This window comes from Microtus ochrogaster, linkage group LG7_11, assembly GCF_000317375.1.
Source record: "Microtus ochrogaster isolate Prairie Vole_2 linkage group LG7_11, MicOch1.0, whole genome shotgun sequence".
Lineage (NCBI taxonomy): Eukaryota > Metazoa > Chordata > Mammalia > Rodentia > Cricetidae > Microtus > Microtus ochrogaster.
Window position 1 is genome coordinate 4,631,862 of NC_022032.1, and position 21,245 is coordinate 4,653,106.

The 21,245-nt window shown below is 48.4% G+C and overlaps 1 protein-coding gene across 3 annotated transcripts in view; it reads right to left on the reverse strand.

The window, feature by feature from the left end:
• Window positions 1–7,971: 7,971 nt before the first annotated feature.
• Rab11fip1 (RAB11 family interacting protein 1) overlaps window positions 7,972–21,245 on the reverse strand; it is a 28,167-nt gene continuing 14,893 nt past the window's right edge. The window contains exons 2-6 of one of the 3 annotated variants that reach the window (XM_005362480.2): window positions 19,585–20,021; window positions 17,672–18,452; window positions 14,951–16,747; window positions 13,954–14,062; window positions 7,972–9,178 (exon numbers count right to left, since the gene is read on the reverse strand). In XM_005362480.2, coding sequence (XP_005362537.1) covers window positions 8,960–9,178; window positions 13,954–14,062; window positions 14,951–16,747; window positions 17,672–18,452; window positions 19,585–20,021 — 3,343 coding nt within the window. In that variant the 3' untranslated portion in view covers window positions 7,972–8,959. The remainder of the gene's footprint in view (window positions 9,179–13,953; window positions 14,063–14,950; window positions 16,748–17,671; window positions 18,453–19,584; window positions 20,022–21,245) is intronic. The other 2 variants (XM_026786868.1, XM_026786869.1) reach the window with 2 other exon arrangements.

The window sequence follows — 21,245 nt, forward strand, 5'->3', positions numbered from 1 at the left end:
TCTTCCGGTCAGCTGGATAACCGGCTGGAGATTTGCTCCGCCTGGTGGCTGCACGCCACTTCCGATCTCGTCTGTGGACTCGTGTAAAAACACGAGTTCGAAAGGAAGGTTCCCGGGCTTAGCTGTGTCTCAGGGTCTCTGGTGTCTTGAGATTGGGCCACGTTAGGAGTTGACAGTCGCCAGAGCTAAGGAATTGCTCTCTGCGAAACAGTTTTTTTTATATCATTTAATTTATTGTTTATTTTAAGATTATCTTGCTTATGGAGCCCAGGCTGACCTAGAATACTGCTATTTCTGCCTCCTACCTACCGCTTGCTGGGATTACAGGCTTGCGCCACCAGGCGGGATCCCTTTTTGGACATGATCACCTGTAATCCTAGTGTTTGGGAGATGGAGGCCGGAGGATCAGGAGTTCAAGGTCATCCTCCTCTATATAACAAGTTGGAGGCCAGTCTGGACTACAGGAGACCTTATCACAAATAAATCAAAATAGCTGGGTATGTTGGCATACTCCCTTATTCCTAGTTTTGGGGAGACAAAGAGTTTGAGGCCAGCCTGGCCTACATCTCAGTTCAGCCCAGCCAAAACAATATAATGAGAACCTGTCTCTAAATAAATAAATAACTAAAACAAGACTGTTGTGTAGGGCACCATGCCCGTCTGTGCTCTATGCGCTACCATACAGTTTGTGAACCGGGCAAGGGACTGGAGATTGAAACACACAAAGACACACAGAGAGAGACACAGGTCATCCTTGATGCCCATATGCCCCCCTTTATTGTGTCCAGGGGCAGCTTATATAGGGATTTTTACCTGATAGCCATCACCAGAAACCACTTCCCTGCCATCAGCGTCTTGTGCTCAGAGCAGCTGCAAACATTACAAGTTATTTACAAGAAATTCAGGATCTGGGGGGTTCACAGCTCCCAACACTGTTGAATTAAAATTTTGAGTGATAGATTTAGATGTCTTCAGAGAGTAACATGCAAAGAAACATAGTTCTCACCTCAAAGAGGAAAAGGAAAAGTTTATACTAGAGCCAAAAAGGAGGAGTAGCGCCTTGGAACAGATTCAATTTTCTCCAATAACAGTGCACCGTATGAAAGTGTATTAGTTCTAGAACAAAGAAAGGCAAGTATTCACCAAATACAGAGGTGGGGCCACAGGTAGGCATGCTAGACAGTAGTGGGTAAACCTTTTCTAAGGGTTTCAGACACTGTCTGATGACATTCTAGCCCCTGGATTGGTAGACGCTGGCAGCTGGCTAAGAATACATTTTAATTTGTTGGGTTGTTTGTTTTTAAGGCAGGATTCAGGGTTCACTACTTAGCTGGCTGTTCTGGAACTTACTATATAGGCTAGGCTGGCCTCAAACTCACAGTAATTTGCTTGCTTCTCTCTCTTCTTCTTGAGTACTGGGATTAAAGGCAGGGGCTACATTTCGGCTAAGGTGTTCATAACTAAGCCTCCATGTGTGATTTATTTGGGAGCTGGGTGGTGGGCCCCCCTAAAAAAGCCAAAAGAGAAAAGGATCAAACAACAAATGTGACAACAAAAAGTGTGTTTTGTTTCTTCTTAAGGATTTATTTTTAATTATACCGAATGTGTCTGTGTGTAGGTATTTGCAGACCTATGTGGGTATCCTGGAGGCCAGAAGAGGGTTTCAGATCCCCTGGAGCTGGAGTTATGGGCAGCTATGAGCTGCTTGACAGGGGCTCTGGGAATTAAAATCCAGGTCCTTGGTAAAAGCAGCAAGCATTCTTAATCACTGAGACATCTCTCCAAACTGTTTAAAGTGGGATCCCATAGGCCTGGGGAGATGGCTCAGTAGTTAGGAGTAATTGACAGTATTCCAGAGGACCTGAGTTGGGTTCCTAACACCCACACTGGTCAGCTCACAACAGGCTGTAACTCCAGCTGGCCTCCAAGGGCACCCATAGTCTAGCTGTCCCCCGCCACACACACACACACACAGAGACTACACTTACACAGACATATACATGAAAATAGAAAACACTTGAAAAATACAGGATCCTATGTATTCAGGCAGCTAAGGTTTTCATGTCTAAGTTTGTCTCGTTTGTCTAATACAGTCAGTATGTCAGCGCTCCCTTCTGCAGTGAAGGTGCAGCCTGAACCGAGCACTTGGCCACTAGCAAGGACAGACGCAGCTTTCTCCCCTCAACCCTGTCTCCAACACGACCCTTTCCAGGGCTCAGGCAGGATACAGGTTTCTGTGTGGAAAGAACAAGAGAATTAAAATGCTGAGAACATTTGCTCTTGAGTTTTGGGTTGTGTGGGAGATGCTGGGCCAACTAAGCCAGTTTTAGGTCAGAATTAACTGATGGTCAGCATGCCCCAAGAGGCAAAGCACAAAGATCCTGAAGATGGTGCCAAAACAGAAGCCCCAAACGCCAGATCCATCTGTCTGGTTATTAAGCTAAGAACAGCTGTGTGCTGACACTTTGGACTTGAAGGATGGACAACACCTGTCTAGCGTTGTTTTCCACGGGTGGGCTGAGGCCAGGGGGCCCTCATCCAGCAAGTCCTCCTTTTGGCCCATAGGTGGCAGTCATAAACTGTCAAAAAGGTCCTGGCTCTTCTTGGGTGGTGGTTAGCTGGGGTGGGGGTGGGGTGTGTGTCTCCCTCTGAACCCTTAGCAGTTCATGTTGCAAAGTATAGACTGTTGCAGATTGCGGCCATGTCATGAGGTACGCTCAAATGTCATGAGGTACGCTCAAAACGGGTACTGTGGCTGTGTTGTTCCCACCAGAGGAGCAAAGGACCTGGTGGGATCTGCTGGAAAGGCAGGTTTGCTTTGGTTTCCCATTTCAGGTTCTCATGCAAGGCTGCCTGGCTGTTATGCTCTGTTTGCGTCACAGCACCAGATCATGGCTGGGACACATGGTGGAGCTTTGCTGACCCTTCATGGTGGCCGGGAAAGAGACCCAAGAAAGGGTAGCGTTACCAGTATCATCAACGAATGACCTAAATTATTTTTATATCTCCCTCCTAGCACGTCGATTACCTCCCAAGAGTGCCACAGGCGGACAAATCAAGCATTTGTTCAAAAATTATTTATCAGTGTCTGTACATACAGGCACGCATGCACCACTGTTGGGACCATTTGGAGTCCTGGCCTCCAGCTGCTCTTCCCTGCTAGAGATCTTTACTTTCCTTCTGATTTGAGTTACTGAAAGCTGTGTCAAAGTTGTTTACCAGCTCTGCTTCACGAGCTCGTGTTGCCTTGGCCTTGAGGATCAGAGGATAAGGTTTTCACCTGTTGGCCCACCAGACTGTTGGGCATATAAGCCTCTATGGTGCTACTGAATAAAGGGCTTCTTACCAGTGTCTAGAGGTCTGTGACTCCGTCTGTCTGTCTGTCTCTGTGTGTCTTTGTATGTTTCAACCTCTAGCCCCTTGCCAGAAGCTCGCGAGCTGTATGGGAGTGCATAGAGCACACACCACAGTACATAGCGGAGACAGAGAACACCTTACAGGGACTAGTTGACTAGTTCTCTTCTTCCACGGTGGGCTTTTAGGACAACTCAGGTCCCAGGTTTGTGTGGCAAGCACCTCTAGTGCAAAACCGTCTTGCTGGTCGCCCAGCATTTCACATGAGGCTCTGGAAAAAAGAGTTGAGACTGAAAACGAAACAGTGGTCTTTCTGTTAAAGAGCATCTGCTTGTACAGGACGAGAATGTCCTGGCGTAGGAGAGAGTCACAGCACTGGGGACTCCTCGAGACAACCTGGCTGTCATGGAGGGTGCTTGCTGATCCCTGCGGCCTCAGCTTCTGCTCCCAAGTCCAGATTTGGGAGTTTCCTTTTTATTCTGTTCATATTGCTATTTCCCGTTTTATATTCGTTCTATCCATCCATCCATCCATCCATCCATCCATCCATCCATCCACACACACACCAGCACAAAAGCCTTCTGCTAATAATAACCAAGTTAAGCCAAGACAACTGTCCTTCCTCCTTGAGCTGGAATTTGAAAACACTAGGCTGACTATGCACTGAGCTTGGAAGCAGTAGCAGGAACCAACCAAACTGAAAGAATTGCAAACAAGGGATCAAGAGAACCCAATCTCACAGTGCTAGTCATTTATGAAAACTTTGGAAAAATAAAAATTCCTAGTACCATAAAAAAAAGCCCAAATGAGAGAATACAAATAAATATAAATCTGTTTGCAAATTCCTTAATGCAGACACTCCATTAATGCCCCATGGAAGCCCCTGGCCCCAGCCTAGAGCATCATGGGTTCTGTGATGTGATCTCACCTCGAGGGAAACAGTATCTGCTCCTCTCCAGAGTCTCTGGAGCAAGGCCTATGAGCCATGGTGCACACCTGAGGCCAGCAGATGCTCTTCCTTCTGAGACAGACTTAGTCTCGAAGGAAATGTGAGCGGAGTGAGATAAACCTGGGAGGAGACGCCTTCATCTGCCCTAACGGCTTCTATCGGATCAGCAGAACTGACTGACCAGGGATCTGCTTCTCAGGTCGGGGTACTTCTGAACCCCAGGCCAAGACTTCCCTCTGTAATATTTGGGCAGATAGTCACATGGTGTCGAAGCCATGATCCCTTGGGATGAGATGAGACCAGGAAAAGCAGGACAGAGATGTTTGTCCTCTCCAGAGGGGCTCAGGCACCCTTTGGCACAATTGTGGTCGCTGCAGGGCTTCACATGAGACCATCATGGGATACTATCACCCCAGGAAGTTTTCCAACAAGACAGAAGGAACTTTTATCACACCCAAAGTAAAGTACAGACGCAAATCTTTGAAAGAAGTATTTTATTTAGTGTTAGAAAACTTTAAGATTTCTTTTTTTTAATTTTAAGACAAGGTCTCACATATCCCAACCTGATTTAAAACGCCCTGTGCTGCTGGGGATGAAGTGGAACCTCTGGTCACATTGTTTCCACCTCCCAAATGTTGGCTGGGATTACAGGTGGGCATCACAATGCTCAGTTTATGTAGTACAGGGGTGGGAGGGGGTGGGGGGAGGGGGAGGGGAGGGGAGGGTGGGATCAAACCTAGAGCTTTGTGCATGTAAAGCAGGCACCGCACTAACTGAGCTACATGCCTAATCCCTTAGGTATTTCTTTTTGTTTCGTTTTTTGAGACAGGGTTTCTCTGTGTAACAGTACTGGCCATCCTGGAACTCTGTACACCAGGCTGGCCTCGAACTCACAGAGATCCGCCTGCCTCTGCCTCCCGAGTGCTGGGATTAAAGGCGTGCGCCACCACTGCCCATTTTAGGTATTTCTTAAAAGCAATACCAGTCAACTTCAAAATCCCCAAAGCAACACCCAGGGAACAGGAATCCTGTAATTTAAAACACCACTGAGCCTGCAGTTGAAGGGAAAGTCAACTCAGTAGCTCACAAAGGAGGTAGGAGAATCCAGAGTTGGGGTTGGCGTGGGTTCATGTTTGCCATCTAAGGCAACTGACTGCTTTTCGGTCTTGAAGGGTCCTTAATCAGTACCCTACTCCACCGCCAAAAGAATAAAGAAAAAGCTGGGAGTGGTGGCATCCTGATATTTCCAGCACGTGAAGGGGAGGCAGAGGCTAACCTGGGCTAAGTGAGAACCTGCCTAAAAAGACAAAGATAAAGCATCACAAAGCAGGGTGGAGGACTGGCTGCGGGTGTAACTCAGTGGGAGAGCACAGGATTGATATGCACAAGACACTGGGTTTAATCCCCAACACCAAGAAAGTAAAGGGAAAGAAGAAAGGTTGACTAGGCAAAAAACAAAACAAAACAAAACAAAACAAAACAAAACAAAACAAAACAAAAAAAAAACCACAGGGATGAAGAACTCTGGCCTCAAAAGAGCAACTGGGAAAGCATCATGGACCAGCCTCTCTTGGTGCCCTGAGAACTTAGAATCTGGAAGCACATAGCTCATCGATCACACATGTGCACAGCTGTGGAGCATGGCACAAGGCAGGGTTGCTCGTTCCTTCCTGTAACATACTGGAATAAAACAGGGAGGCCAGGACATGTGCCAAGGTTAAGAATAAGACGATATAAAACACTTGGGCCACTGTTTTTCAGGAAACTGACCTCCAACTGGAGTCTGCTGGTATTTAATCCAGTGCTCCCTCACGCCTTGGCTGGGCTTTCTGGAGGCAGCCAGGCAAGAGCAAGGAAAAAGCCCCTCTTTTTGCCAGAGCGCAGGCCCTTCCAGGGCTCCTCATGTTGGCTTCAGGAGTAGCTACAGGCACAAGCCAGTGGCCAGCTTCAGTAGCTCCAGGGCTCTCCACATCACCAACCTCTGTCCCCGCCAGTGGCTCAACACAGACTCATAGGCTTCCCTCAGCCCCCAAATGCACATTCAAGAACAGTCATTGAGTAGTTGTGGCCTCTATGTACTCTGAGCTACAGCAAGGTTGGAAATGCCAATGTTTTCCTGTCAAGCCCTTGAGGCAAACCACTCTTTGTTCTCCAGAGTTCCCAAGTGGCATTTCAGAGCCCAGGAATTCACCCCACCTAGATGGTCCTCCCTGGTGCTGACCCAGTAACATACCAAAGGTCCCAGGAGCAGCAGAGCCCTCCAGACTAGTTGTTAACAGAACCAGTGCCCTCCCCTCCCCCATGCACTTAGGTAATCACAGTAAAAATGCATTTTTATCAAGTAAAAAAAAAACATGATGCAGAGCAGACATATACATGTACATTTTCAGAGTTCAAGTGAATATAGTTTCCTTTATAGGCATATTAATGAATTTTGCAACGCTAAAAAAACAAACAAAAAAAAAAAAACCACCTCAGAAATCTGCAGTGGTCCCTAGTATTGTAGGAGGGATTAAATAACAATAGGTGTGGATCATTAACAGGTAATTAGATAAATCAAGTGACAGTCTTGCCCTTCAGATTAAAGTGCTCCAGTGTAGCCAATGCCCCTCATCTTCCGGATGACAAGGACAGACAGACAGAGATTCTTCATGAATAACCAACTACCTCCACCCTGTCCATTCCACTGGCCTGGGATTGCCCCTAGCAGAGACGTCAAGATTTCATGAGATTTTATTACAATCAGGAAGAAAAAAAAAGAGCAACATGAAACACTTTAATTCCAGGATGAGGTGAGCAGCAGTGAAATTCCCTCTATTGGTGAAAATGGGGCTGATTTTAAAAATTATATATATATATATATGTATATATATACACACACACATATATATACACACACGCACACATGTGTATATATATAACTATATTTTAAACTAGATTTATATATAAATCTAGTCATATATACATATATAAACTAGTTATATATATAAAAATCTATTTTAAAAAATACAGCAATCTACCAGGCATGGTGACACATACCAGTGATCCCAGTATTTGTAAAGCTAGGCCAGGAGGGATGAAAGTCTGAAGCCAGTGAGACTCTGCCTCAAAATAGCAACAAAAACACTCCCCCAAATTAGGAAGTAGCAATCAAAAAGCAAGTCTGGGATGGGGGTGGTTAAGTCTGGGGTGAGGGTGGCAAGGGTGGGGGTGGTAGGTCTGGGGGTGAGGTGGCAAGGGTGGAAGTGCTTTGCCACTGTGTACTAACCGTGCCCTAGCCCAGGGCTCCTTCACCTTGAGGAACTAGTGGACTCTGGCTACTCCCTTCCAGAAGGCTGCCAGGAAAGCCAGCAAGATAAGTAAATGGGAGAAAGGACGCGGGATGGAAGGACGTGGCCAAGGGACCCCTCCTAGTCATTCTCTAGGTCACAACTGTTGGAGCAAGCATCTGGATCGCTTAGTCCTCTCTCCAGACAGCGGAGAGGCCAATCCAGCAACAGGAGCCCTGTCAGCACGAGAGGAGGGACTCTGACCATTTTTTCCTCCTTAGATGGAAAGTGACTTTTTAAAAAAATGTGCATTGGTGTTTCGCCTGAATGTATGTCCGTATGAGGGTGTCGGATCCCTTGAACTGGAGTTACAGACAGTTGTAAGCTACCATGTGGGTGCTGGGAATTGAACCTGGGTCCCTCTAGAAGAGCAGTCAGTGCTCTTAACGGCTGAGCCCCTTAGTTCCTTCATATCTCCGGGAGACGGCCCTATGGATCTAAAGAGCACGCTGTGTGTATGTGCTTGTGGGTGTGGGAGCATGTCTGTGTGTGTGTGAGTGCTCACCTGTGTGGGAGAATATGAAGGGCAGAGGTTTAAGGTAGCTTTTCACGTTATTAAGACAGGGTCCCTCACTGAATCCAGAGTTCCCTGTTTCAGCTAGAACGGCTGGCCAGTGAGGCCCTGGGATCTGCAGGCCCTTTACCCACTGGGCTATATCTCCCCATCCACTAGAGCGTACTTTAAAGGCTAGAAGGTAGAAGGAAATGGAAGCGGCAGCTTGTTCAAAGTCTAAGAAGGCTAGTCTCAGCTATCCAGTGAGTTCAAGAGCAGCCCGGACTAGACAAGAGCCTATCTTAAAAACAGAACGATGCCCCTCCCCCAACAAAAACCCTACCCAAACAACCCTTGACTCTTCGGACGTTCACAAGACATAAAACTTTAGCATATGCCATACCTGAGCTGCTCCAACACCAAGAAAGGAGGTAAAACGGTCCCACAGTAGAGTCCCTTTCTGATCTCAGCCAAAGCCTGGCTTCATGGAGGATACACACTGGAAAAATCTCGGTATCAGAGGGCAACAACCCCAGTGTTAAAATACATTAGTTCCGATGGCGCCCCCTGAGTCGATGGCTCAGGATCGATAAATCATGCATTCACAACTTAGTTAAAGGCACCGTGGCATTTAAACACACACTCTAGGAATGTATAGACAAGATTCATTGTAATAATTAACCTGGTTTCAACTAGGAGATTTGACTCTTGACAGACAAGACACACACCCGGTGATGGGAGCCTGTGTGCTGGTTTCTAGGCAGACCACACACCCTTGACCTCAAGAGGCGCCGGACACAAGATCACAAAACATCTCCACTTCCCTCCCGCAGGTCACATCTTCCCGGCCTTCTTGCCAAGCTGAGACGGCACTCGGAGGATGTTGGGCGTCTCCTCCATGACCCTGACCAGCAGGTTGTCAATGTAGTCTTCCAGCTCTCGCACCTGGAACTCCTTCTTGCTGATGGTTTCCTTCTGTTTGAGGACCAACTGGATCAGCTCGTCGTGGGTCAGTTGTGCGTAGGCGAAGGCAGGATCCGACGGCTGGTATTTCTTTGGGGAGGGAAAGAAGAGGGAAACGGTTACAAGCCACAGAGAAACCAGACATCTGAAAGGAATGCGAAGACAATGTCAGCGGCCATCGGAGTCTCTCAGAAACCCATTTTGTTGTTATTCTTCAGCGCCTCGCTCTGTAGACCAGGCTGGCCACGAACTTGGAGACTGGTCTGGCTCTGCCCTCCCAGGTGTTGAGATTAAAGGCATGGATGTGCACTGCAACACAGATTGGAACCAGGCAGCTGACTGACAAAAGTACCATGGCACCACAAACAACACTTAAAAAGCAGAAACCTTCCTTGGCTCATAGCCCTCAGAGCCCTCGTCTTGACTCTAGGTACATGTTGTCAGGAAATGTAGTGAGGGGGCTGGAGCCATGGCTCAGTCGTTAAGAGCACTGGCAGCTCTTTCAGAGGATCTGGCTCAATTCCTGGCACCCACACGGTGGCTCACAACCATCTATAACTCCAGTCCCAGGACCCTGCACTCTCTTCTCAGCCTCCTCCAGCACCCCCCCCCGCCCCGCCCACACAGACGCACACGCATGCTCACAGGTAAAACAACCATCTACACTAAAAGGGGCAGTGGGAAGGAACACAATGAGGCCTTGGTGGGAAACGGAGAAAGCAGCGTCAGGTAATCCTAGTGTGCACACCTGAGCCCAGCCACTCGGGAGGCTAAGGTGGATGAACCACTTGACCTCCTTTAAAACTCCTGGAGTCATACAACCAGCTATCGGTACAGAGCTGGGACAAGCAAGCCCCAAGGTAGAGCAGAAAGAAGATGTGGGGGCTCATCCTCTAGCCAACGCTGTTGGGTATTAGCCAGTGACACCAGCCTGCTACCCCTAGGCTCCCTCTGAGACCCTACCAAAACTCACTCCACACTCTCAAAACGTGTATAGCTAAAGCCACGTGCCACCGGGCCATGGACCTCACAGGCCACCTGAGTACACACTTTCTGGGTACGTGGTAGCCTCTCCCAAAGTCTGACTGTTCCTGTTTCTGAGGGGAGTGTGTGTCCGGAACAGTCGCTTTTAATGAACATTTATCATCTGGGACAAGGAGACTCTAACTGCAAACCAAAGTCTTCTGAGGCAAAGGGAAATCAGAGATAAGAACTCACTAAGAAGTAACCAGTCACGTCAAGGTCTTCAGAGGGAGTAAGAAGGCGGGCGGGCCTGGCAATCTGCAGCTTAGCAGATTTATAAATCAGGAAAGCGGGACTCCTGAGCAACTCAAGGTGACGCCTGCCCAGAGAATTCCAGGGCAGTAACCGGTTTTGCCCTGAGAGCCTGCCACTTTCATCTTCTACCAGGAAGACCAATAAGTCAAGTCAAGAGCCTACCACCTCCAAGTAGAGCCGGGGCAGAGTAATAGTAACAGTAACAGCAACAACAGCACAGAAGTCTCCTCCCGCATCCAGGGAGCAAACTGCCCAAGGAGACCGAATTCAGAGGAACCCTACTCTCCCTGGCTGCTGTTTTCACAGATACAGCAAGCTTGAGTCCAAGTCAGATGGTGCATGAATAATCGAGATGCTGGGCTATTTCTCCCACATTTGCTTCTCCATACCCCAACCCTTTTCAGCTTGTTGAGGACATCTATTCAGAGGGGGTGACCTTTTCTGGTCACTGTTTTTGTTCTTGCTGTTAAGAATTAAATTCCGGGTTTTGTGTGTGACACATCAATGCTCTACCCCTGTAGTCACTGTGTGTGTGACTTCTAACACTATATTCAAATCGGGCATGATGGCACACACCTATAATCCCAGCACTCAGAATGAGTGCCTGCATCATGAAGCGAGTTCTAGACCAGCCTTCGCTATAGTGACACAGTATCTCAAAAAAAAAAAAAAAAGGCTAAAAATCAGTTTCATGTCTACAAGTGTTCTGGATGTTGGACACACACGTGGATGTATTTAACAATACTAAATTATGCTTAAAAAAATGATATGAGGCCGTACACACCTTTAATCCTGCTTTCAGGAGGCAGAGGTAGACAGGTTGCTCTCAGGAGGCAGAGGTAGACAGGTTTGAGGCCAGTCTGGGCTACATCAAGAGTTCCAGGCCAGTCAGGGTTACAGAGTGAGACCCCGACTCTTCTTGTCAAATGCAGTTTGCCACAGAAAAGGCGTGCACTGCCGGATGGCGGTGGCACACGCCTTTAATCCTAGCACCCGGGAAGAGGCAGGCAGATCTCTGTAATTTGAGGCTACTCTGGTCTACAGAGAGTTCCAGCACACCAGGACTGTAGAAACCTTGTCTAGAAAAACCAAGAAGTGTCCATTGATGTTTCACATCAAGAAACATGCCCCAGAGGTTTGTAGATTACACCTCTCTCTATATAAGGATTTTATTAAGAAACACTAATTAGCAGTTGAGCATGTAGCTTGGTGACAGAGTGTGTGTTTAGCAAGTGTGGGCCCAGCATTATTAAATCCATAACAACTTGGTTCCTCTCCATCTCTTCCTTCTCTGAGACAGGACCTAGTGCACCCCATACTGGCCTTGAGATTCTGATCCTCCTGCCTCCACCACTCAATTTTGGAGATTCAAGTGTGTGTCACCACATCCGACTTTCTTTTTTCTTTCCTCTTTGCTGTCTCTTTACCGCCTTCTTTCTGAGACAAGTTCTCACTTAGCTCAGGATGGCCTTGAACTGCTGGTCTTCCTGCCTTTCCTCGGTGCTGGGATTATAAGTGTGCTACCGCCCGTTTGTGTGTTACTGAGCATCACTGGGAGGACACGGCCTTGCACTCACAAATACACAGCAGTGGCAGTTTACAGGCAGACGGGACATGCGGTAGGAGAAACACTAGTTAGGAAGAAAAAGGAGAGCCGCAGAAGTGGGGTGAGCGCGGAGTCCGGGGTGGAGAAGGAGTACTAGGAGGTGACCGTAAATAATCTCAGTATATTGCATAGGCGTGTGAAACTGTCAAACACACACAACGATTTTTTAATGGAGGCCCTAAAACAACAGCCAAGGGAATAAGCCCAAACAAACAACACTGTTGCAATGACCTCACTAGCTTTTCCTTTACTTTAGCTCTGTGATTTCTCTCCCCAGACTCTCTTATTTTGAAGTTATTTTTACAAACGCTGCTTTATGCCTAGTACAAAGCTGCTCTTCTCTAGAAAGCCAACAGCAGTCTCCCAGGAGCTTTCTGTATTTACCTAGAATATTTACTTGGGAGGGTCCAAGACCAAGAGATTTATGGCAGGCCGAGGGGCAGCAGTGAGCACACACAGGAGGCAGTGAGAAGGGCGCCTTTTATTAAGGTATTGTCCCACTCAGTCCCGGGAGATAAACCCTTGAGTAAATGAACAGGGAAGAGGGCATAAAATGGGAATCGAGGGTCTTGTTTACTTTCTGAAAAAGAGGCATTTGCTTCTCTCTGGGCTCAATGCCTAGTACATCAGTCAAGTCAAGCAGCCAACCAATCAAAAATAGGCAGGCAGGCAGGCAGGCAGACAGACAGACAGACAGACAGACAAGGGGCTGGAGAGTCGGCTCATCAGTTTAAGAGCACTTGCTGCTTTTGTAGAGGGCTAGGTTTGGTTTCCAACACCCACATGGTGGCTCACAACCATCTTTAACTCCAGTTCCAGGGGACCTAGTACTCTCTACTGGCCTCCTTGGGTACCAGGCTCACACTTAATGTGAATATACACACAGGCAAAACACTCCTGCACATGAAATAAAAATAATTAAAATCAGAGTCGCGAAGCATTCTGCACTATAGGGAAGTGGGAAGGGGAACTGCTAGATGACTGTGGTTTAACTATATCATCTTTATGTTGTCCTCTGGCCCAACTTCCTAGTAAATATCAGGAAAACAAACAAACAAAAAAGATAATGCAAACTGGGTCAAATGTGAACAACCGGAGAATCCGGATGACAGTCTATAGGAGTTCTTTGTGCTATTGTTGCAACTTTGTAAATGTTGGAAACCATTTTGAAGTACAGTGATAAAATCCAGCACGTCTGTATCAAGAATTTTATATTCTTGCCTAAAGATAAAAAAAAAAGCCAGGATGTGGTGGTGCATGCCTTTAATTCCAGCATTCAGGGTGCTGGTGGCAGGTGGATCTCTGTGAATTTGAGAACAGCCTGTTCTACAGAGTGAGTTTCAGGATAGCTAAGGCTACATGAAAAATCCTGTCTAAAAGAAACAGAAAAAAGGAAGGAAAGAAGGAAGGGAAGGAGGGAGAGAGGGAGGGAGGGAGGGAAGGAGGGAAGGAAGGAAGGAAAGGGAAAGGAAATCTTTTCTTTAAGGAGAACTGCCAGATGAACATGGTGGGGCACCTGTGTAACCCCAGCACTCCGGAGGCTGAGTCATAAGGATTGCCTGGGCCAGTCTGGGCTACAGAGACTTTGTCTTTAAGAAAAACAAAACAAAATAAACAAAAACCACAAACATACAGTGCCAGTGGCAATCATATTGCTTAGAGACAAGAAAGAATGTAGTGAAAAATAAAATTATCCATTCAATGGACAGTCTGGGGGCCCTTAGAGGTTATCACACTCCAGACGCAGAGGTCTGCATAAGTAATTCCCAGAATTGTCCCAAGGTCTATAACTTTCGCTGTTGTTTGTTCCGAGACAGCATCTCGCTATATTGCCCAGGCTGGTCTCCAGACTAAAGGAGCTCAAGTTCTCCTCCCATCAGACCCCTGTGTAGCTGCACAGATGGAGACCAGCTGTAATGGTGACTCTATACATGCAAGCTCTGCCGATGTTAGCAACATGCCAAATTCTCAGAACGCATACCTTTATAATGGCTTCGTTGATCATGTTCTCACTGATGATGGCAGCAGTGCCCAAGCTGGGGTTTGCAATCTTGGTGGCTGTTGTGTTCATCGGCTTCACGGGATGAAGCCTAGAAAAGACAAGAAAAGGATCCTTAAGCTTTCCATAACCACAAAGCTGAGGACCACTCAAAGGTGGCTGGCTGCCCGCAAGACGAGCAAGGGGGAGGGGAGTCCTCTCCGGCCCCACATCCAGCTTCAAGGGGGAGGGGAGTCATCTCCGGCCCCACATCAGCTTCTGCCTTGGCTCCTGTGGAATTCAACGTCAAATGGATCAGAGAGTCACACACAACCACCAAAGCTCATCCCCGGCTCGGGGAGTAGGGGTGGGGGTCCCAGTAGACACTAAGTCCCTCAGGCTGCTTATTGACACAAGAGCATTAAGACAGTCTCTCAGGCTGGGATGTAGCTCTGTGGTACAGTACTGGCCCAGCATGCACAAGGCCTCTGGTTCCATCCCTAGCGCTGCAAAAAAAAAATTATTTTAATTAAAACAAACAAACAAACAAACAAACCAATGTTAACAATACAGAAGAGAGACAGAAAGAAAGTTTCTCATCCTCACAGTAAGGGAGAGCGCAGATCACGCGAGCTGCTCTTTGAGCGGTCCTCAGAGGATGTCCTCAGCTTTGCTCTCTCTGTTCTATGACTCCACCTCAGCTGGCTTCTGAGCCCCTGGAGACACAAGCGCCCCACACTTCCGCAGCTACAGAGCTCCATCACACTGCAGGAGCATTCCTAGGTTATCTTTGAAGACTACCATATCCTTACTACACGCGCGGCTGGATTCTTGAGGGCAAACACAAAGTACATGGCCCTGCAGTGACAAGCCTTGCTGGCGAAACGGGCAAATTCTGACATCAGGACATCCATTCGTTTTGAAGACATGGTCTCTGCAGGTAAAAGCAAAGAGAGGGCAGCTTTCCCATGCACAGACAATCTCCCCCACCGGCTCTCACCTGTGCTTGGCTGCCCCGGCTCCAGCGCTTGGCTGAGCCGAGACTGGATGTATCTCTGAGGGTGTGACCCAGGCTTGGAGGAGTGGCTTCTTCTTGCCAAAATTTTCAACTTTACCAGCGCAGCCTTCTGGGGTTGCTTTTATTTGAGACTCTGCTACACTGGTGTGGTGGTCATTGGAATGTGGAGAGCGAGGCAAAGAGTGTGCAGCAGGAAAGGTCTCAGAGGGTGGGGGGCTGGGCACGGGAGAGCCCTGGGGTGTGCGGAGAGGAGAGCCTGGCCTCCCACTCGGCTCCAGTTCCTCTTCCTCGGCAGTACCAGGGCCTGGTAACTGTTTATTCACACCTGAGCTCTCGCCAAGACGGGGCTCAGCAATTCCTAGTGCTGCTGTCTGCTCGGAAGGAGCCATTCTGGAAGAGTTTGGCCTGAAGTCATGTAGATTCTCCACAAGCACCGACTCATGTGTCCCCCCACTCAGCCCCTCTGCCTTCTCCAGACCGGAAGGTGACATGTTCAGGGGTGAAACTCCTGCTTGTGGATCAACCAGCTTTTCTGCCTCTCCTCCATCTCCAGCCTCATCTATTCTTTCATCATCTGATGCCACTTCGGGAATGGAAGGAAGAGACAAGCTCAGGTCACAGGCAGATGGGAGGGCGCTCAGCGGGTCAGACAGCAGGCCTTCATGATCGCTGGCTTTGCTCTGATACTGAGTCATAAGGCCACCATTCTCCACGACCCTCCAGAGTCGGGTGACTCTTGCTGGGCTGGCTTCACTTGTGGGATCTTCTGAGAAACTCTCGCTTTCAGAAGGAATGATGGGCTGAGGTGCCGTGGTCACAGGTTCCTCTCCTGCGCCTTCTGTGTGGGGACACTCAGGAGACTCTGCATCAAGCCTGCCTCCAGCCACAGGCCCTTCACGTGTCAGCCGCTGCGGATGGCTTCCGTCCTCCTCCTCAAGCTCAGCGGGTTTTTCTGTTTCTTCTTCCACGAAGAGTTGTTCAGAGAAGGACACACGCTTCTTGACTTTCTTTTCACCTCCACCGGCATTCGAATGTATCTCTTCGTGTTTCCTTGCTATGCTATCAAACAGGGAGGCCGCCTCTTCCTCTTGAAGAGGGGGTGCTGCTTCTCTGCCTGCAGGAGCCATCCCACCCTTGTGATCCTTCTCCACAAGAGACCTAGACTGACGCTCAGAGTCTGTCTTTGCCCCTGAGGGGGGCTTCTCAGCAGGGTTTCCACAGCTGCCACTCCTGAGTGAAGGCCCAGAGGGTACGTCCGGGATCTCTTCAGGTGAGGGGGCCCAGTGTTGCTCTGGGACAGGAACCTTCACGTGTTCTTCATGCTGCCTCATGGGGTTCTTTCCTGACTCATCACTGCCGGCTTCCTTCCCAGTGCCTGCCTCCCTGGTCTCGCCCCCTGAAGAATCTTCCATCCCTTTCTGCACCGGGATGGTCAGTTGTTTAAAAGCTGGTCCTGAGGCAGAAGAATCAGTGTTCGGAGCTGGCGTTACACTCCCCTTCTGAGAGACAGCCTTGAGGAACAAAGGGGGTTCTTCAGCATCAACCTCCCCCTTGCCTGTGGGGGGCCAGTGTTCAATTGGGGTGGATGTGGAGAGGGGAGCTGCCAGGGGAGATGAGAAACAGGAGGAGGCAGAAGGACTTTCAGAGGACTGTGTCTCTGAGTCACCTCTCAGGTCAGAAAAGAGAGGGGCCTGAGGAGAGCTGGAAGGAAGAGGAGAGAGAGCAGAGTCAGGGGAAGGAAGCCTGGCTTTGGGTTGGGCCTCTGGAGGTACGTCCAGTCTGCAAAAAGGACAAAATAAAATCTGCAGGTCAGTTGCAGATGCATTTCAAGAAACATAAGAACACTCATTAAAGAGGGACGGGTGTTTTGTTTTTTACATTTGGAGCAGGATCTATAAAGCCAAGGGAACAGCAATTCTTGACATACAAATGGATCGCTTTGTGTTTCTCCGGTGTCGGGGAATCAAAGCCTGGGCCTCATACATGCTAAGCAAATACTCCACAACTGAGACACACTCTCCCCACAGGAAGAGACACTGCTGGGCACCAAGCACATCTGTCACACAAGGGAAAGATTCAGCTGGAACAACAGGCAGCCTACAGTTCCTTTAGACAAGGCGACAAGTATGGACGTCAAAGAGAAAAGTACACCTGTGTACAATCTCCAAAGAGTTCTGCCCCCCCCCCCCACCAGAGAAATGTCAACGTGAACGTGACACAGAAGCTGCTCCTTCTTGATGAGTCTGGTGCTTATGATCAGGTACAGAGGATACAAAGAATGACCACAGCTACACTAAAGGGGGACCAAGGGTCTCTGGCACCAGCAAACGGATGCCAAATGCCAGGAGGAAAGGCAGCCATCTCCACTGGGCAGCGTGAGGTGAAACCTTAAACCCAGGTTCTGCCCATGTACCCACCACAACCAAGAATGCTTGGCCACAGACTCTCCTTTCACTAGAGTCTGGTTAGCTCAACGAGAAAAACAACCCCCGCCCACATATGGCTGAGCTGTGGCTTTAGGCTGGGAAACACCTTTGCTCTTTGTGCTGGGCAAGCCAGGCCAGCAGAGGTGACTGGCTCAAATGACTTAAGACTAGCAGACTTCTGCATACACATCCTGAAACTGACCAGGTTTGCTCTAGTGGAGATTGCTAATGTCAGACAGTGGCAGAGAAAGACCCCATATGTAGAAAACTAATTTACCTAGGCTTCACAGCTTTGGTCTGGGGAGCCCTCGCAGCGGGAACTGGTGGCTTCGGTTCAGACTTAGGCTCCAGGCCGGCTTCTGGGGCTGAGATCTGCACATCTTCAAAGCGGTTCAGGGAGTTGCCCCTCTGTGAGGCGGCAGGTTCGACATCTCTCTCAGACCGTCTCCCAGGGTCTTCCTCCCTCAGCTGGGCTTCCACGCGCGTGCCCCGCCTTTCCTTCTCTTTCTCTGAGACAGTGGGAAGAGGCTCGCCTTCACTGCCTTTAGCCGCATCTTTCTTTCCTGTCACCAGAGAAAGCAGGGAGGACTTCTTGCTCTCCTGCTTCTTGCTCTCTTTTGTTTCTCTCGGACTCTCCACGTTTGCTGGAGACACACTCTCTCTACCATCCTCGCTGGTCAGAGATCGGTAGGATGGCAAAGACATGGACTTCACAGAATCCTTGGTGGAAGCATCGGACAGTTGTCTGTCAGAGGTTACTTCCCCTAGTTCCTTAGGAGACCGGGCAGCCAGGTTTTCAGTGGAGGAGAATAAATGCCTCTTCCGGAAGCCCTGTGGGGATGGGGAATTTGAAGGGCTGCTGTCCCTGACCTCACTCTTGGCCTCTGTCTGCTCCATATAAACATGGTTCCCATTGATACAGAGGTTAGATCTTGAGAGGGAGTCGTTCTTAGAGCGGAGGCCGCCGAGGAAGGAGAGCCCCTCTTTCTTGGGAAGGCTGAAGTTGGTCTGGTTCGGTTGTGTGTGATCCATGCTGGGTGTTCTCTTGTGGGACATGACTGGGAAGGAAGTAAACCACAGAGGGTTAAGTTCTGGAGCGACAGTTCAGGGAGTGGAGGTATTGACTGCAAAGCCTGGTGACCTGAGTTAAATACCCAGGGCTCCCACGGTCAAAAGAGAACTGACCCCCACAAGCTAGCTTCTGACCTACACACACACTAAACAAAGAGATGAAGCTGAGGCTAGAGCTCAGAGGCAAAGCATTTGTCATCTAGCCCAAGGTTCTAGGAACAAAAAGAAAAAAAGAAAAAATGAAAGAAAGAAACTCCATGAGTGAGTGATTTGGGGCACAGCTCAGTGACGGATTCCTGATAAGCCATGTATGATGCCATCAGCATTGCAAAGACAGGAAGAGGGGAGGCATGGACGTGGGGGTGGTAATAAGTAGTTGCAGCGGGCAGTGGCATCTGTCAATCTATCAGCATTTGCACGCGTCTTCAGTCGTGGTAACCGATAGGAAGGAGCTGGTGCTGCCTACGCATCCCACAAGAATTATCAGCCCAGTCAGTCAGGGATGCTGAAGTGAAGAAATTCTGTGTTAAACCAATGGAAAAGGCAATGTTCTCGATAGAGTAACAGAGTTTGGCGGCTAAAAGGGATTCAGTAATTGAAGCTGGAGTTCAAAATACACAACTCGGGTTAAGGAGACTGGACTATTTAGGTTCCAGCAGGGACGCACCACATGGGAGTTAAGCACACGATAGAGGCTCAGCAGACATCCAAGGAATTAACGAAGTATCAGACATATAACACGGTCCTACTACAGTATGGACGGTCCTATAGTTTTATTTTTTCATATACAATAGGTGCTGGGTGTGAGAGTCAGTGTTAGAGCACTTGTCCAGAATACTCAAGACCCTGGATCAGATCCCCAGGACCGTGAGAAGACAAACAGCAGCAAAAGAGGCAAAACCAAACCAAACCAAAACAAAACAAAACCTCAAATGCACTTATTCTGTGAGCTCCAAAGCCTAGGAGAAGACATTTGTATTCTCTTAGGAAAGAAAGCCTTAGTGAACTTCATCACCATCATTGCTGGGGTAACTAAATCCCAAAGACCCACCTCTTCCTTCTCAGAGCAAAGTCAGGGAGACCAGGGAAGCGGGAGAGTGAGCAAAGATGAGAACTCACCATCGGAGGTGGAGGAGGACTCATCCTCGTCATCATCCCACCGGGACTGCAAGTCTCCGGGACGGAGCATCACTTTGTCTGGCTTGGATGTAGGCAGGACAGACATGGACTGGGAGAGCGGCGTCTTCTGCAAATTTGACTTGGAAAACAGAGTCTTGATCTTTGACTTCTTTTTCTTGTCTTTGGAGGAAGACTCCTCATCGCTGTCGACTGAGGGTGTCGTGCTGGGGACGATGGCTGAAGCGGTGTCCGATGCGCTATCCTTGTTCTTCCCTTTGATCTTGTCCTTCAGTTTTCCAAAGGGATTCCGAGACTTATCCTTCATGGAGAGGTCAAACATGCTGGCAGTCATGTTGTTTCTCATAAACTGGATATCGACCTCGATTTCTCCTCGCTCTTTGTCCTTCTTTCCTGGCTTGGACTTCAAGGTGTACCATCTAGAGGAGGAAAGGACGAGAGGTTACGTTTGAATGGGAGCAGCTCCAACGGAGCCCTGACATCAGTGAATTCTCTCTGCTGCTCCAACCTCCCATACAAATGCTCTACACTGTCTCAGTGAGGAACAGGAAGCAGGGCATAACACAGAACTGTTTTATTATCCATTCATTTCTGTAGTGCAAGGGGTGGAACAAGGGCCAACATAGAGCAGAACAGGCAAATGTTCTGCCCAAGCCACATCCTTAGCCCTGTACTTGCATCTTACTAGGGATTGGACCTGGGCTTTGAGCACACCGCACAAGTACTCTACACCATTGAGCTCGATCCTCAACTCTATAATCATCTGGAATAACGATCCAATAATGAGATCTTTCTAAAAATAAACAACTTGGCACAATGATGCAGCCTAGAGTCCCAGATATTGGGGCGGGGGGGAGGGTAATACAACTCTGAGGCCAGACTAAGACCCCACCTTAGTCAGGTATGGTGACACATGCCTTTAATCCCAGCACCTGGCAGACAAAAAAAGGCAGATCTCTGTGAGTTTGAGGCTAGCCCTGTCTACAGATCCAGTTCCAGGACAGCCAAGGATACAAAATGAGACCTGATCTCAGAAAAACAAAAGGACAGGAACTAACAGAGACCCACAACTGGACGATATGCAGAGAACGAGACCTTGAACCATTCAGTCTTAAGTGGGGCGTTGCTATCAAATCCCTCTCAAGGGAAAAAAAATTACAGTGTGCTTGTTTTATTTGCCGGCTTGTTAATGAGAGAAAAAAGGCATGGAGTTGGGTGGGTAAGAAGATCTGGGAGAAGCAAATATATTGTATAAAAATTATTTTCAATAAGAAAAAGAATAACACTCAAATCCCTATCCACAAAATGCAAGACCCCACCTCAAAATAAAGGGAAGAATTCTATCAAATTAGTTCCAATGTCATATTTTCCTTCAGCAAGTACAGTTAAGTTATTATACAGATTTATACATAAACACCAGACGGCTCAGCAGTTGAGAGCACTGGCTGCTCTTCCAGAAGATCCTGGTTCAACTCCCAGCACCCATATGGTGGCTCACAACCATCTGTAACTCCAGCTCCAGGAGATCCAGTGCCCTCTTCTGCCCCATGGGAGCTGCATGCATGTGACACACAAGGACACACTCAGGCAAAACACCAACACACACAACATTTATTAAAAAAAAATTAAAGCTTACAGAAAGG